Source organism: Anser brachyrhynchus (assembly GCF_964034855.1).
Source record: "Anser brachyrhynchus genome assembly, chromosome: 3".
Lineage (NCBI taxonomy): Eukaryota > Metazoa > Chordata > Aves > Anseriformes > Anatidae > Anser > Anser brachyrhynchus.
In genome coordinates, this window is record NC_137696.1 from 34,732,057 (window position 1) to 34,748,915 (window position 16,859).

The 16,859-nt window shown below is 48.8% G+C and overlaps 1 protein-coding gene across 3 annotated transcripts in view; it reads left to right on the top strand.

The window, feature by feature from the left end:
- Positions 1-16,859, top strand: part of LOC308192630 (uncharacterized protein) — a 68,113-nt gene that overhangs the window by 19,312 nt on the left and 31,942 nt on the right. For all 3 annotated transcript variants that reach the window (XM_080586418.1, XM_080586417.1, XM_080586419.1), the window contains exons 2-3: positions 10,307-10,382; positions 11,633-12,123. In XM_080586418.1, coding sequence (XP_080442544.1) covers positions 10,307-10,382; positions 11,633-12,123 — 567 coding nt within the window. The remainder of the gene's footprint in view (positions 1-10,306; positions 10,383-11,632; positions 12,124-16,859) is intronic.

Sequence of the window (16,859 nt, forward strand, 5' to 3'; positions counted from 1 at the left end):
GAAATGCTTTACTCTGGCTCTGATGGATCACATAGTTCTTGCAAACCCTTCAGTAGTATTTTGCAGAGGGCTGCAGTGCGATGCAGCTGCTCTGTTCTTCACCTGAAATGGTGCTAGCTTAGCATGCAGTGCTTGGCCGCTGCATCAGTGGTTCTCTGTGGTGCGTGAAGTGAGCTGGTGCTGCAGAAACACTGTTGGGTTTTGTTCTGTGCACCCACTCGTGCTGTAATGCTGTACATAGGTGCATGCTCTGTATGGCCTGCTCCATACGTAGGGGACTTAAGAGCACCCATCCCATGTTAGACCTAGGATCTGTTTCCCCCAGTGTCCTATCTTCTCTTGCAGTGGCCCAAAGTGCGCACCTGGGGAGGACTTCAAGAACTGCAGTATGCTTTGGTCTCAGGGACTTCTCAAGACAGAACTGCTCTGCCTTAATGTGCCAGTGGACTCCTTTTACCTGAACTTGTCCAGGCCCCACACCCCGCCCCATGAACCTATGTATAATCTTTGCATCCAATGCTGTGGCAAAACATGCAGAGGCAATCAGTTTCACACTAACTGTGTTGCTGAAGGATAACCTGTTGTTTGTTTTGAAGCTGCAGCTTATTACTGTAATTTTGTGCTTTCTGGCCCATACGTTGAAAGAGAGGGTAAACAACAAAATGCTGTATTTGTGCCACTCATCTGTAGCCCGTCCTTCCATGGGCTGGATGAAGAGACCACCACCTTTGGCTAGATCCTCCCAAGTGGGAACCTCTGGGAATCCCTTCGTGCCTATCAGGAACGGATCTGGTACACACAGAGTCAGGGAAAAATTTTGCATTGTCCTACGCCTGCCTTTAAAGACATCTGACCAGCTGGCTCTTGAGGGATGATCCTATGTTACTGGCTTGCTCTGTGGTGAAACGAAGCAAGCCAGGTATAAATCCATGGAGATGAAACAACTTGTGTCTGCGTGCGCTCAGAAGGGTTAACGTGGGATTTCTAGAGGCCGAGAAGCCTGAAACGTCTTGTGTGCTCCAAATGCGTTTTCCAGCCTGACTGTAAGGCATTGTTCCTTGTGTTTGCAAATCTGGCTAACGCAGTTCTGTATGGCTGAGCAGAGGTGAATGTCAAGCGAGGTCTCCCAACACAAGCAGCCTCCCCTCGGCTAGCGAAGTATCTCATGGCCATGGCAGTTGCCCTCTCCAGGTCTTGAGAGGAGAGAACGGAAAAACTGTTACCAGACGTGCTGTTTATGCCAGCTCCTGTCAGGCAGCACTTCCCTGGCTGAGGAGACCCACGCGATGCTGGGGAGGCTCTGCGAAGCGCCGGAGAAGCTGGCCTGTGCTAAGGCCCATCGTCTCAGCGCCGCAGTGTCACAGCCGAGCTCGTCCCCTGGGAATGCTGTGCGAGCTGGGAGGAGTGCCTCTAGATCCCTGCGGGCTAAGCAGGAGCGGTTGGTGGTGTGAGCAGCCATCTCCCGTCCTCTCCTCCCCATACATGTGTGCTCTAAGGTCATGTATGCTATAGGTGTCCCTCCAGGTCTTGGTGTCCCCTGTGCTGTCCTCCCCTCACGTCCAAGAGAGTTGTCAGCCCACGATAAATAGTCTTGCTTTCGGTCCGTGTGTGGAGTGGAGGCCCAGCAGCAAATGGGCTGGAAATCGCAGATGGAGCTAAGTCACTGGATCATCCTGCAGGGTGGGTGAGGCCCCATGATGAAGGTGGAGCTGCAGTCTTTAATCCTTCAGGCTCCCCCTTGTCTTTCTGGCTGCTGTGCTTTGTGGTGTCAACACTGCTGAATAGCACAGCTCCCGCGGGATGGGAGCCAGGGGAGTGCTAGGGCTTGGTGCTGGGAGCTGACCTCCCTGCTAAGGGGTCTCTGCAGCACAACTGTTCTGCAGGTTGCTGCTGCTTTCTGCCACGTGCTCCTGACACTTCGTTTTGATGTTGTTTTCTTTGCTAGTTCCCTTCTGCACTATACACGTGAAATGCAGTCTCCGTGCATGGTGTGAGAAAGGTAGCAGGTGGATCCTAGTCCTCCAGGAGAACCCTTGAAACTTGGATGTGATTGAGCCATAAATCTCATTACTCGTGGCTTTGCTGACGAGACAGAGTACCAGAAGTGGAGAGAAAAATAGAGTGTGGCACCATCACGTTGAGGTGCCTGCTGGCTGAGGCGGGGCTGTGCTGGGTGTTTGCACTGAGCACAACCTGGCTGGTGGGAGGAGAGGAGGAGGCTTGCTGAGACCTCCCGGGAAGAAGTGGCACATCTGGAAGCTTTGCTTGTGGGTGGAAGTGGAGGAGTGTATGGCTTCTGGTACCGCAGTAAGGGATGTAAACCTTAACCAGCCTCTTAAGCTAGTAACGTAGGGGTAGCTGTAAAAAATTAATAACTGTAAAATGTGCAATAACTGTAAAAATATTGCTACCAGAAAGGATGGTGCGCTTCACTGCATGGAGCTGCAGCACTCCCCCGAATCCCACGCTGCAGAAGCAGTAAAGCACAGTGCTCTGGGAAGATGGGGAGGAAGTTGGAGGATTAAAGGCTGTACTTCCACCTTTGCTGCCGGACCCCATCCACCTGTTGCGTGAGGACTGCAGCCACTTCATTCCATCTGTAATTCCCAGCATCGTCACCTGTTAAATCATGGCCCCAAATGGGGCTGCAGCTACGTTTACTCAAAGAGATTCTGTTTTTTATAGTGGCTTTGAAGGTAAATAAGCTGAATGAAGTTCTCTAACATCTGGGGTGTTTTGGGTACTCTTTGTGTTCTGCCTACGAGGCTTTTTAAAGTATTTTTGAGTTGCTAGCAGTCCTTTTCGTGTCCTCTCTCACCACACAGGTTTTGCTGGTGGGAGCAGCATGTGCGTATATCAGTGGTGTCTGTGTTGGTGGTCTCTGCTGGGTAGATCTGGGCTTGTTCTAATCTTTTTGCATGTACTGACTTTTTGGAGGCTTATCTTGAGTGGAACTTAAAAGGGTTATCTTGGTTGTGCTGCTCTAACAGTATTCATGAAGAGCTTCTGGAAACGTGGACGTGGAGTTGCCAAGAGCTGATGGAAAAGGCTATTGCTGCGGTTCACCTGATCCGTGTGCGTAAGACCTGATCCCTATCTGTTGTAAACCAGCAGAGCTCAACTGGAGACGTCGGCTGAATTCAGCTCCCTGTGATCAGAGAGCATCAGACGTGTGCTGCTCCTGGTGACTTACGGAGCCCACGTGTTCACGCACCGTGCGCTCTTTGGTGCTCCGTGCTGTGCTTCTCCGGGGCAGTGGTGAAGCACCGGGACTTGCTGTTGTTCTGTGAAAGCCCCTGAAGTTATTATCTCTAGTCATCCCCTGCAAAATGATCTCAGCTTAGTTCTGGGGAGCAGAGGCGGAGGTTTAGAAGTGGATGTCTGCAGATGCTGACAGCTGCACGAGAGCTGATGTGGGGCAGCTGAGGCACTGCAGGCTGTGCCGTGTGGGTCTGGTGTGAGCTGTGCTTTGGTCAGCACAGCCACGGCACATGCCTTTGCGTGGAGTCTTCTGATGCACTCTGCTTGCAAATGAGAATCACAAAGCCCTGTCGTCGCTGTAGTTCTAGTCAGGGTTGGCCACCATTGTAACTTATTTCCAGGAGCTGTAGACAGTAGATAAACATGAATTCGCCATGCAAACAGTACCTTTGAGGCATGTGTACAAATTGGACTCCAGAAGGATGAGGGGAAGGAATTGAAACCAATGAGGAGCACCCATCTCCACACCTACCTGCTGCTGATGGCCTCTCAGTTCTGTGTAAGCCCGGCATTTTCGTCCCCTAAGATCCAGGTAACCCCACCTCAGCCTGTTCTTCTGGAAATCAAGTTCAGTCATTGTATGAGAGAACAGAAGCTCAGTTTCCATGTTCTGTGGTTAATTATTCTCCCCACTTGCATCCTGAGAGTTACCAATCACTATGTCACCACACTTGCTGGTGTCTGTGTAAGGTAGGCATTCAGAATAAAAAGTCCTCTATTTGCAACCTGTGGTCTCTGGAGTGACTCTGCCTCCCTCCCTCAGATCTGGGAAACCACTGGAGGTTAAGCAGGCTCTAGGCAGGAGGTGATATCTGGCTGTGCTTGCAGCTTTCCTGCAAAAACAGGAATGGCTTTGCTGCCTTTGGTATGGGACAGGCCTGGAGAACATGGCGTTGAGGAGTGCTGTGTCCCACCAGCCTGCCGCCAGTTTCACTGACTCAGCCAGACAGCTGCTCTGTCAAGCAGGACGGCGCTCAAGGGTAGGGAACCCTGGGTTTGAATCCTAGCCATTTGCTAGGAAACGGCTAAAGAAGTTTGGAGGCAGAGCTATTATGAAAAATTAAAAAGGAAAATAATAGTAATAAAAAAAGATTGTTAGAAGGATTTTCCGAAGTAGGACTGTTATGGTTGGAAACCTAGCTGTTGAAGGACCCCAGCTGTAAAATCCACATGCAGTTAGGGCAGTCATATTTCACTTGTGGATGTTTGAAGGCTGAGCTGTGCTTTTCCTCTAATCTCTAACTCTACTGCTTTTCTTTAGGAGAGAGGAAGCATTACAGCTTGGTTTGCTGGCATTAAGTGGCCCTTGTAATGCTGAGTATCTCTAAAATAAAAATTAAAGGAGAGCTTGAAAGATAAAGAAAGTTAGATGTTAATTTGAACGTCTGTTTGACTCACTCCTTCCCTCTTCCTCATGTTGTTCCATGGCATGTAACTGCCTTCCAGCATCTCATAGTCTCGTTTTCCCACCCTCTAATTCAGAGTTTCTCCAGTGCTGTAATTGGAAGGATGGCACCTCCCTCAATTCAAGATCAGGCAGCGTCCCATGGCAACTGCTGCAATTGTTGACGTGGAAAAATAACAGTGGGGATATTTAGTAAAATGTTTTTAACTGAATTCAAGTAGGATGGCTGTGTCTCTGGCAGCTGCTCTGTAGGTAGTGTGGTAGGGAGAAGGTGAGTACTGAGTACTGGTTTCATTTCTTCAAGCTGAAGTCTGAAGAAGTGGAAACTGGTTTCCCTGAGCAGAAATGCAAGTAAGTCTTTGAGCTCATCATCCCTTTCTGCTTTTGTGCCAGGAACCAGTGACTGAGACCAGCTCAGCAAGGTCTCTTTCCAGGGCACGTGGATGGGGCTTGACTTTGCTGCAGAGCTTCCCTGGGGTGCTCCAGTGAATGAACCTGTGTAGCAAGCGGCCTCGTGTGCGGTAGCACAGGCAGCATCGGCCTCTCCCAGGAAAGCGGCCTCCCCCGAGGTAAACTCCCTGCCTCCTCCCAGAGAGGGGTTGGGAATGATGCCCTCCGGCCTGCATGCGTTTGTGGTTCATGCTGGAAGGAGGGGAACCCAGCTGCTGCTTTGGCTGGTGTAGGGAAAGCCCTTAGCTGTGGAAGAGCAGGATTTTTCCAGCTTGAAGGGAACGAGTTCTCTCAGTTCATTTCCCCCCTGCTCCTTTCCCATCACAAAATGGCTTGTGTCGAGGATGTGTTCAGGGGTTCAGCAGTTGCATCACTCCTGCAAAGTGTCAGAACAGACTGCGGTCAGCACAGGGGAGGAACTTCTCTGTCCTCCCCAGCAGCGTGGAAACATCCTTGCCCAAATATTTATCCCATCCGGACCCTTGCTCACAGAAACGGCTAGGCAAACCCGTCTGCACTCACTTCCACGTGTTCCAAGGTGTGCTGCCCTGCTCACGGATGCTCGTCTGCAGGCTTCCAGCCCTTCAGGCTGCAAGCAGTGAGCTGTACGTTTGTCTTGCCCGCTCTTTGTGCACACAGCCTCCTCCGTGCCGAGCCACCCCGCTGGTGTGGTTTAGGATGGTGCAGCCCGTAAGTGAGGCCTGGTGGGAAAGATTGGTTCCACCCTGGGAGTGAGAGTGCCTTTCCTTTTGTAAGCTCTTAGAAGTTCTTAATGGAATTACTTCTGATCATATGATAGCAAGTTAATTTCTCTTCCTTAAGCAAAGACCAAGAGGAACTGCAGTTTAACAGGATGTTTCTTTATTGTACAAATACAGCAGTATTTCAGCCCTTTAGACTCTAAGGGTGACAGGGCCTTTTAGGGCCTGGGCGATTCTGGCCGCAGCTAGTTATCATTACTCATCTGACAAGCAGCAATGTGGAGGAGACAAAGATTTTTCTGTCTCTAGCTGCTTCTTACGTCTGCTCATTTGTCTTTTACGTTAAATCTCCCTCAAAGTTACAAGCTTAACACTCGTTTCTCCTTAAATGCCATCTGGCCATGCTACACAAGCCCGTCTTTGCGCACTGGAGGTTGGTGTGATACCAAGTGCACGGGGCAGTAACGTCAGTAAAGGACCTGGCCGTAAGGCTGAGATCCTCATCAGCAGGAGGCTGCTGTCTTTGAACTTCAGATCCGACGCGTTTCCAGAAGAAAGACTAGAGGGCGGATGGCACCCACGTTTGGTTTTTTTGGCTCATTTTGTGCCACGGCTTGTAAACACTCACATGTCCATGTGAATTGGAGATTTTTTTTTCTTCAGTTGTGCACATTGCAGTACAGAGCGTACTGGGTACGGTCGTGGGCAGCCTGCTCTTGCTGACCCAGCTTGATCGGGGCTGAATTAGAGGATTTCAGGAGGTCCCTTCCAATCTAAACAGTGCTGCAATTCGTATGCTGCGAACAAATCATGATCTAGTGGGATCTCTGACATGTGAAGATCAAGTTTTCTGTTATCACAGTGTCACAGTTCTGTGTCGGTGAGGCAGACAAGGCTGTGCTGTCTCGGACAGAAGTACAGCTGTGGCTAACCCAAGATGGAGAGCTTTCCAGGCAAGCTGGAGGCCATAACATAGCACCCCTGTGTTTAGTGCAATACTTTTGAAGAGACAAAAGTTTCGCTGTCGAAACCTAGGAAGAATCAACAGAGGGAGCATTTATCTCCAACTTGTCAGAGCGTCAGTCTTTGACTCTCTGTACCTTTTATAGTTTCTGCAATTTTTTGTTATTCGTACGAATGTCCAGTCCTTTTTTTGATCTTCCCTTAATCTTTGCCTGTGCGGCATGTGATGGCAAAGAGTTTTATGTGTACAACTTGAACTCTGAGATTCATGTTTGTCTGCTGTAAACAGAATGGTTCCCTGTTAGGGTTGGAACTTGGGAGCTAGGATCTCATACGTGAGAGCTTGTGGAGGTTGGAAGACTTCGTTTCCCAAAGCCAGGATGTAATTTGTGGAAAGATTTTTCTAATAAAAGGATAACTTAACAATGCTAAAATAGAAAACCTTGCTAAATGATGAATGTGGGGGGAGGATGGTATTTCTGGTTGAACGATGTGAGGACCAAGCAGGAGGGTATTTGCATATGTGTAACCCACACAAAGTCAGAAATGAGAGGACTCTTTGAAAGGTAGTGCAGGTCATGGGACATCAGAGGCAATGTGACTTCTGAGCATTGTCATCTTTTTACTTCATTCATGCATAAGCTCCACAGTTGCTGGATTTTAGGGCTCTTTTGCAGTTAGCCTGTGCTGTATATAATGAAAATCAATGGGTATTCCAGAACAAGGGTATAATAAACCAGTAGGAATAAGGGAAGAAATGAAGTCTGAGTGTCATGAGACGTGCTATTGGTGTGATGTTCTTCTGCGGGAGAAGATGGGTACTAGGAAGAGTGGCTGAATAGATGTCTGTAATTGCATTGGTTCTGAAAAGCACTTGATATGTTGCTCATAAGCACCTGCTCCAGTAACCAACTGCGACTTGCTTTTTTCCATGGCTACCATCAAGAGGTTGATTAGCAAGGTTGTGGGAGCCCTTTTTTTTCTATGAAGCCTTTTCTATTGTCCTACCACTTTAATTTCTTTGCTATATACAGTGGGACCGAGTCCACAGACTTGGTTTCTTCTTGTTTGTAAGAGGGTTTCTCTTCCCAAGGCAACTCAGAGGGGTTTAGTTTTGGGCTGCCTGTGTGACTGGGGAGAACGTAGCAAAGACTAATTATCCATGATGAGATCAGGGCCAGCTAAATTGCACTTGTACAGGGAGGACTGAGTGTTTTGGAAGCCCAGGACCGGTGGAGACACGGACCTTCAAAACATCAATCATTAACTTAAATCTAGCTCCTATTGTAATCATCTCAAGCCAGCGACGTTGTGCAGTAGCTCTGACCTGTACATGCTAGGTGTCACTGCCTCTTTTTGGGAAGCAGTGCCACGCCGTGTGTCGACATTTACACAGTGCAAAAAACAGAGCTGGGAGGTTTCCCACGTAGGGACCTTAAACCTCCCTGAAGACCCTGCGGTGTCCAAATGCTTTTGTTGTTGTTGCTTTGCTTTCACGTGGAAGCGAGCCACAAACTGAGGACGGTACCTCTCAAGCTAGAATTGGAGCCCGAGCTTATGCACTGAAGATGAGGCCACTGTCCAGCAGCCATCACGAGGGCACCTCAGTGTCGTCTGCCCCTGTGAGCTACCACGGCACAGACTGGGTATTATACCTGTTCTGGGGACAACTAGAGGCCTGTTAATTTGGCAGTGCTCCTCAGCACCAGCTGCCTTTGCTAAATAACTCGGGAGTACATACAAGAAAATTGTAGTTGCGGTGGAAAAGCCACCCCCTGCGTTTACTTCAAGAATATTAGAAATGGGGGTAAATCTGGGCTACTTCACCCATTTGTGATTTGACAACTCAAAAAGTTGCTTAAAGACCAGTAAGGTGGGAAAATATTTTCTGACTTCTTAAAGGGCAATGTAAATATGGAAGGGTGTAAGGTATGTCTTAAAAAAAAAAGTGGCAACAGACTTCTTTGGGGGTTTTTTAAAAAAAAAAACAAACCTGGAGGATGGTGACAAAGTAGGTGGGTTGACTTCATGGTGTCAAATTTAGCATCAGTCAGTGTTTCTCTGCTGTTCCTGCTATTTCTCTGCATCAGCTGTACATGACTTTCAGTCACAGGCACCTAGTTAAGCGTAGTTGCTCTTTTGGGTGTCTGGGGGGCTGAAATGCTCCAAGGACGTTTCCCTAGGAACAGTGGTGGAGAGGAAACGGGTCCTTGTCAGGGTAATGGTTGCTTGCTGCCTCACCTTCTATAAAAGCCAAGCACGGCACATCAAACACTTTTAAAATGGAAACACAGCATGTAATCTTTTAAAACCTATTGCCACTGGATACTGCTGTGGGCAAATAACTTGCAAGACTCTGACAAAGCTAAGAATGATGGGGATGTTTGTTGTTATTCCGGATAAAAAGGCGTAAGGGATAATAAAGCTCATCTTTGCAGTGATCATGTTGTTCCAAAACTGTCTCTTGTAAATGTTTTTTCTGAAGTATTGCATTTTCCTTTGACTCACTTGGTTTTGGCACTGCCAGAGCCACATAGTGAGCTGCGTAGCTCAGAGGTTTGGTCTGGTGTAATAACTTCCAGGTATGCTGCATGCAGCAGAACAAAAGTCACTTTAGGAACAAGGTAGGTAGGGTTTCCTCTATGTAGAGCCGTCTCATGCCGAGTTTCTGATCCAGTATGCAAAAACTTCAGCTCTCTCAGCCCTTCTCAAGAGGTAGCTACTGAGTTCAGTTACAGTTAGGAAGTGTTTAGATTAAGCGGTATTTGGGTATGCAGTAAGTGGCATGCTCACGTCCATTGGCTGACCCAACGCAAATGTTTCTGAAAGTCCCTGACAGACAAAATCCACGAGGTGCCATTTCTCTTGGAGCAAATATTTAAGGGTGTTCGGTGGAGCTGTAAGAAGTGGTAGTGGCAGGGAGAGCATAATGTTGTTCACGCTTTTATTTCTATTACGTTCTTCAGTCGTGCTGTAGGAAAGCAAGATGTCTGTTCTTTGGTGGCTTACGTGTGCGGCTTCAAGGGGGAAATGTGGGTGCATACATAAGATGGCAAGAGATGCAATAAGATGGCAAGATGCTGCATCCACATGGGTGCCTTGCATGATGATAGTACTGTTGAGAGGATGTCTTTTTTTTCTGTTTTTCTTCAGAGGTGGGTTTTGGAGATTCAGTTGTCCCCGTGATGTGGATGTGGTAGGCCGTGGTGGTTATAAGCTGGGTATCTGGGGAGCTGCGAGCAGGGTACGTTCGTTGTGCCTGGGGGGAAAGAGTTGGTGGTGCAGCAAGGTGGAAATAGCGGTAGGCTGCGTGTTTTGTGTTGCTGCAAGTAAGAGGATGTGATGGGAGTTTGAGGTCGGGAGATGAGGATGTGCATGTGGGGAGGTGCTGTGGCTGGGTGCGTGCGGTTAGATGGGGGGGATGCCTGCAGGATATGAGAGGGGCAGGAGGGGGAAGTGGATCGGGCAGCAGCAGGGCAATGATCAGTGTTCATGATGAAGCCTTTTCTTTCTCCTTGCCCCCTAGATCTCCTACCCCCCAAGTGATGAGGACAGCGACGACTCTGAGGGAGAGAACCAGGAACTTGTTCAGATCGACAGAGGTAAAGGGACAAGACAGGAGGGTCCTGGGATGCTACCTACAGCTGAAGTGCATTTTGCTTTTCACTTGGGTTCTTGCAAGTGCCTCCTTCACAGTCCCCACTGCACCCCCAAACAGATACATTGAGTCAGGCACCTTGAAGTTTTTAGGACCTCTCAGGGAGAAGCTGGTGGAATCAGATGCTGCAGTCACACTTTTATTACCAGAGATAGATATTGTTAACCACACGTTAAGCCGTCAGTACTACAGATACAGGGCAGTCAGCTCTCCAGTCAGGTCAGCATCAGAGCTGGGAGTACAAATGGATCTTCTGTTCCATGCTTGTGCATCTCAATCATCATTATTCAAAGCTTCATCTTCTTGCCAGTTCCAGTCTTGACCTTCCTTTTTCCCATCCACCTGGACTTGCTTGTCTGATTAGCGCCCTTCCTCCCTCCTGTACCATGGGTATTGGGTAGCTCTGTTTTTGAATCTAGCTGGAGATCTTTAGAAGGGAGGTTTTGGACATGGTATGAAGCAAATTAGAGCTGTAGATGAAATCTGTGGTAAATGTATCTGCTGAGTTATGCTACGTCTCTGCTGTTTGTACATGACCTGATTTTTATCACAGTTTACCACAAATTCAGGTGGATCTTATGCAAGGGCAGAAGTCGTCAGATTCCTGACCCGTAGGGCATGTCCTGTCAAAATTCAAAGTTTTGCTTCGTATACTTACCCCAGAAAGAGTTGAGCAGAACAGGTAAAGCAGTCCCAGGTTGTGGCTGAAGGCAGGCTCTTTTATATGTCAAGCTTTGTAATAGGAAGAGGGCTTTTGTCTCCAGAAACCAGATCTCTCCTATCTGAGCTACAGAAGTGCTGCTTGTAGTAATACAACTCTAGGTGCTTTCTCTGCCCTGAGAACCGGTCACTAGAATTCAGTGTTTCTAGCGAGAGGTCAATGCCTAACAGCACGTTTGTAAGATCGTGTCCTCTCCACCTTTGGTGGGCAGCAAGTCCATGTCCTTGCCGTGCAGCTAGGCTTCCAGTTGACAGCTTACAAGCAGGTGTCTACCAATAAGGACTAAACAAAGACCTGGAAACTTTGAGGGGGAAGCGTTCATCAGGGGCATTTCTTATGTGGAAGAAAATGTGGAAAACAGCTCAGACGTTTGCTTGGAAGGAAGTAAAGAAAATGGGTCAGGAGAGCTCAGTCCCTGTGTATGCCGTGGGACACAGATATACTGTCATTCCTCTCTCTCTTCTTCCCACCAGAGAGAAGAAGGAACTGTACCTTGACCCCTCTGGCCACCAACCAGCTCCAGAATCAGGAGAACCAATGCTGCAAGGTGCGGGCCCTTTTCCATGCCAGCCTGGATCGCCACAGCTCAGAAGAGGAGCTGGAGCGCATCAACCGAGAGTTTGCTGCTGAGAAGAGGAAGTGGTCCCAGGTCAGCAGGCTTGCCTGCTGCAGTGACAGCAACAACACCTCCTCCAGTGACGAAGAAGTGAAGAACTTGTGCGCCATGTCCTTCAAGCCGGTCGCAGAGCAGGCCGATGGCCTGCACGCCAGCCCGAGCCCCGTGCTGTTCAGTGCCTCCCCTCCCAAGAGACTCCAGCCTCTGGTGCGGAGCCCGGCCTCTAGACCTTTAATCTTCACGAGCGTTGGGGCAGGCCTTGAGCAAGTCATGCCGTGTAAGAGACATCGGCAGGGATACGGGGATAAGGTCCGCAGGCCCAGCCTTGACCTGGAAAAAATGCAGCAGGTAAGGCAGAACTTGACAGGAGGAAAGCAGCATCGCTTGAGAGAAGCGAAGATGGAAAAGCGTTACGGAGGCAGGGTTCAGTAAATTCAGAGGATTGCTTCTTGTGATCGTGGCTTCAGAGGTGTAATTGGTGCTCTTGCTACAACTGAGCCGTTCTCTTGCTACTTGCTACTCATTAGGAGTGCAGCACCCACAGCGTCCAGTTCATTGCGTGACACAGGACCAAAATCGCTGGAGATCACTTCAGGCAGGTTACTTTTGCTGCCATGAGCTTACCCGTACCTCCAAAATGAACTAACTCCAAAATGAACTAATTGATCAGGGGTGTGTAAAGAAATACCTGAGTGGTGAAAGTAGATGTGGATTTGATGATAGGCGTCTGAGTTTCTTGACATCCTTGGGCCTGGCCTTTCCTGCTCCCTAGGAGTTTTACAGCCTTGTGAAACTGCTTTTTATGTTCCTAACACTTTGCAAATGCAGACTGTTCGCTCTAGGTGCAATTACTCTTGGTTTTGCAGGACTTCTTTAGGGGGCTGGGACTGAGGTGCATCATGCCAGGAGTTTGCCCCGGCTCTGCTGAGGAAGGTGCACAGGGGGGTGGGCTGGCCTGTGCAGTGCTCATCTGGTGCTGCTCTTTCGGAAGGTGTTGCTGCAGAGTTAGTATTGCAGCTTGCTCTTCATTATTTGTTTTCCTTCTTGCACTGGTAGAGCATCAGCTTGAAAGAATATCTGCAAATGTCTGCTGCCCCTGGTAAACTGCAGTAAGTTAAAGACAGTTATTTTCAGCTCAGTTTCCTCTCACTAGGGAAGAATTTTGCTGCCTCTGGTTGGTTGGATGTACTAGTTTTATCCCCATTAAGAGTGCCTCCTTTAAGCCTATGAGATGGACCCACTTATAAAAAGAAAGGGCTAGCTATTTATTTTCCAAGGTCTGTAAGACCCCTCCGTTTCCTCGTTACATAGCCGCCTGTTCTCAGTCCTGCTGGCAGCATGCATACTATGAATACACACCACGCAATTCTGTTTTCAGTACAGTTTTCTTCATCGCCCTCTCATACCTTCTTGCCAAGTCTCTGCTCCCAGAACATTGAAAAGGCCCGGTCTTGCATTTCGCATCACCCAGATCTGCCACAGATACCGACAGACTTTAATTAGTCTCTCATTCTAATGAGAGGAGACAAAAAAGCTGAAGAGCCTGTGCCCAGCCTGTTTTTCAGAGCGTGTGAGTAAATGGAGAAGTTTTTCTTTCTGCCCAGGTGCTTTCTCTGATTTGGATTCTGGGCATAGCATCTACCTGCTCTGCCCTTAGTCCCCTTCGGCAGTGTCTTTGGGAGGGTGCTGGCAAAGGGCAAACTCTGAGCAGGTTGGAGGCTGATTTGAATAAGCCTTCCAAACTGTTGTGGGTTTTCTGGGAAACCTTGTAAGGATGACTTGCTTTCTGGTTCGTAGGCTAATCTCTGATTGAGTTAATCGTAGCAATGATTTTTTCTGAAAGAAGTTGAAATCTAGTCCTTCTCTCATTAATAACATTTTTATTGTAGATGTCATTTCCACTTCTAGGGTGTGGAATCCCTGTTTTAAAAAAAGGATATTAAGCTAATGGCTTTTGATGTTAGAAATGTATGGGGTTTTTTTGGGGTGGGGAGGGGGCATTATTGTGGGAGAACCCACGCAAAGTGAGATGCAGCCTGAATTTTGTAACAGTCTGGTTATTTGTATTATTTTTATCTTTTTAAATTGGTTAATTTTCAGCTGGTATGATCCTGAGGCTTTATGATTCTAGATCAAGGAAGAAATATAAAGTCTCATTCACTGCATGTCTTTGCTTGCCACCTGTGCTTGTTTTTGCTGTGAAAATTATGAGAGAAGTGTTGTAGATTCAGACTTCTGCTGACTTGTTTCTTATGACAGTGATGTGAAATCTGATTTTGGTTTTGAGTTCTGCCACAGAACCCTTCTGTGAAACTGGGCAAGTCTTGCTCAGTATCTCTACTCCCCACCTGTGAAACAGGAGCAGGACATTTCTTTCACGGTCTGTCTTCGTGCTCCAACAAAAATGCCTCTTATTAAATGTCTGGGCAGCATGTGGTTTTTAGTCATGAAAACAATGCAAATGAGCAATGATAATACTAACGGGCTGCTCGGAGGCTCCATCTGGGCCCCGAGCATCAAGCCGTTCTTGCTTTGTGATTTGTATCCTTGCCGTCTCACGTGCTTGCCCGCAAGAATACAGCTGATAAAGTTGATCAGATAGAGACCTTTCTGAGCAGCAGATGTGGTCGCCGCTCTCCTCCCCGAGCCTTCCTTTGCATTCCTGTGGCTCCATGGAGCTGACAGATTACACGGTATCAGGCAAGATGAATTAGTTTTAGAAGCAAATAAGTTCTCGGACGAGAAGATGCTTTTGTGCACGTGCTAGGGCTGCATGAGGGTGGTTGAAAAGTTGGTGAGTGCTTTGCCTCTGTATCAAGTTGTGCTGTTTTTGTTGGTTGGTGATAGAAGACTGGTCCAGAGGGTTGTGGCATGGAGCAGCTCTGTGTCGGGGTGCTTCAGCTATTCTTAGGGTGGAGCAAACAAGGCAGCTTTTGCGGGAAGACCAGGGATTGGTGGCATGTGTTGTCCAAAGGCCTTTTTGTGTTCCGGTGGTCTGATGGCTTTTGGTAAGGCAGGGGAGCACGTCTGGGAGAGAAAAGTAGGTTGGGGGCAGTCTGAGTGCGTTCAAGGGGTTAGGGTATCGCTGTCCTTCTACCTCCATGGCCTGTGGATAAATGGAAATCTCCATCACCCGGACCTTTCAGTTCGGCCTCCCTCAGCAGGAGAGGCTGCGCAGGAGCAGGTTGGAAAAGTCCCATTCTGGGTAGGTGCCAGGCCACGTGTTTCCAGCTTCATAGGCCAGTGCAATCCTGCCTTTTTCTGCCCCAGCCATCAGTTCGGGCGATTGCCGGGCCTGTTTCCCACCCTGGCTGGTCAGCTGGCCACTCAGCCTCTTCCCTATTAAGGCTGAGCAAGGGGAATTCAATGCGTGCCTTTCTTCACTTCTCCAAAGGACTGGAAAATTAGCTTAGAAGACTTTTTCTTTCCCTTAATTGGGCTGAAACGCCCTGGCTCGTGCAGACGCCCGTGTTGCTGCAGTGAATGCCCTCGCCCAGCTGCCCCTTGGTCGTGGCCCTTGGACGGCAACCTCATTACACGCAGGTCCTGCTGCCAGCCACTTGCCATATAATGAAGGCCGTGTGTGTCCCAGAAAGACTGGCACCCTGTTAACGTGGGCAGATCTGGCTTTTTTTGGCTGATTCACGAGGTCAAGGAGAGCAGGGAAATCCTTCGGTGGTTTGAGGTGGAGGCACCAGGGTGCACGGGGGCGGGCAGAGGTGTGAGGAGGTCCAGGGTATTGCAAAGGCTGCTTGGAGCTGCTGAGCTTGTTCCAGGGGATGAGATTAATTGTTCTTGACATGCTGTGTAAGGGGATAGAGAGGAAGCAAAGGGCCTTTCCTCCTGTGCCATTTAGCACGGCTCGCTGGAGCTCCTGTGACTTTCCAAGCAGGTGAAAGTAGATCTCAGTGCAGCGTGTGCAGGGAGGGAGATCATAATCTAAGGAGGGCGGCTTTGGGTTGGCAGGAAGAGAAACCTAAGTTGCCCTCGTTTCTCTGTGGGCAGGTTGCTGGTAGGGAAAACATCACTTTAAAATACAAAGCAGAGTCTGCATACCTGGGTACGTTATGCTATGAAATGATTAGGTAGTCCTGAGCAAGTGAAACGCTTCTGTTATGATTTAACTGCATGTATGAGTAGATAGTATCAAGCACCCGTTGTCTAATGGAGGCTTAACGCGTTGTTTAAAATGCTTTGAGACCCTAGAATGAAAAGGGCCAGCACAGAAGAGAACATACCCTGTACTAGCACGTGGATTTGTCACTGCAGACGCTGTACTCTTTTGGTAGGTGAATAGTTTCAGTGCTTAACGGGTGATGAAAACTTTGTCTTGGCTTTGTCTGGTGGCCTGGGGCAGCATGAGCTCTGATCAGGGCTTAGCTATAATATCGAGTCCAACAGTCCTTCTACCGGATGCTTGAATATCAGCATTTTGGTTGGACTGGGCCTGGCAGGGCGATCAGCACCAAAAGCTGGCTTTCAGCGTGATACTAGTCACACAGAGGCTACAGGAAAGCAAGCTGTGGGCTCTCACCCTGCCAGGGGGAGCAAGGTGAGAGCAAGGACCAGCGTGTGAGCCCAGGTACTTGGGCTTTGGGCTGGTAATGCATCCAGGGTGAAATTTCAGAACCCTAGCACAGCTGGGCTTTGCCCTTGCCTGCCTCTCCGGGACTTGACAAATAGCTTCCAGACAGAGAACGTGTGAGCTCGTGAGTCCTTTTCACCTCTTGGCCTCCTGTTTGAATCCAGCCCTTGTCAGTTACTGAAAATTGTTATCATCTGTTCGCTCTCCTGAGCTCGCCTCTCTGTGCTCAGGGGATGCCGGAAAACCTAGTGCTGGCGCTGCTGATGCTTTCGGCTCTCCCTCCGTGCTGGGCCTCGCTCTCCAGAATGACCGAGCAGAGCTCAGTGGCTTTGCCGAACGTAATGGCTTACGCCCGTTCCTCCGGGGCCAGGTGCCAGCACGTGTCCACCCCAGGTTTGAGAAGCTGGGCTGCAGCAGTTCTTCGTCCCTCAGCGCGGTAGTTTGCCTGCTGAAGCAACGTAGTAAGGAAACTGTTGCAGAAACCGGTTGCGCCATTACA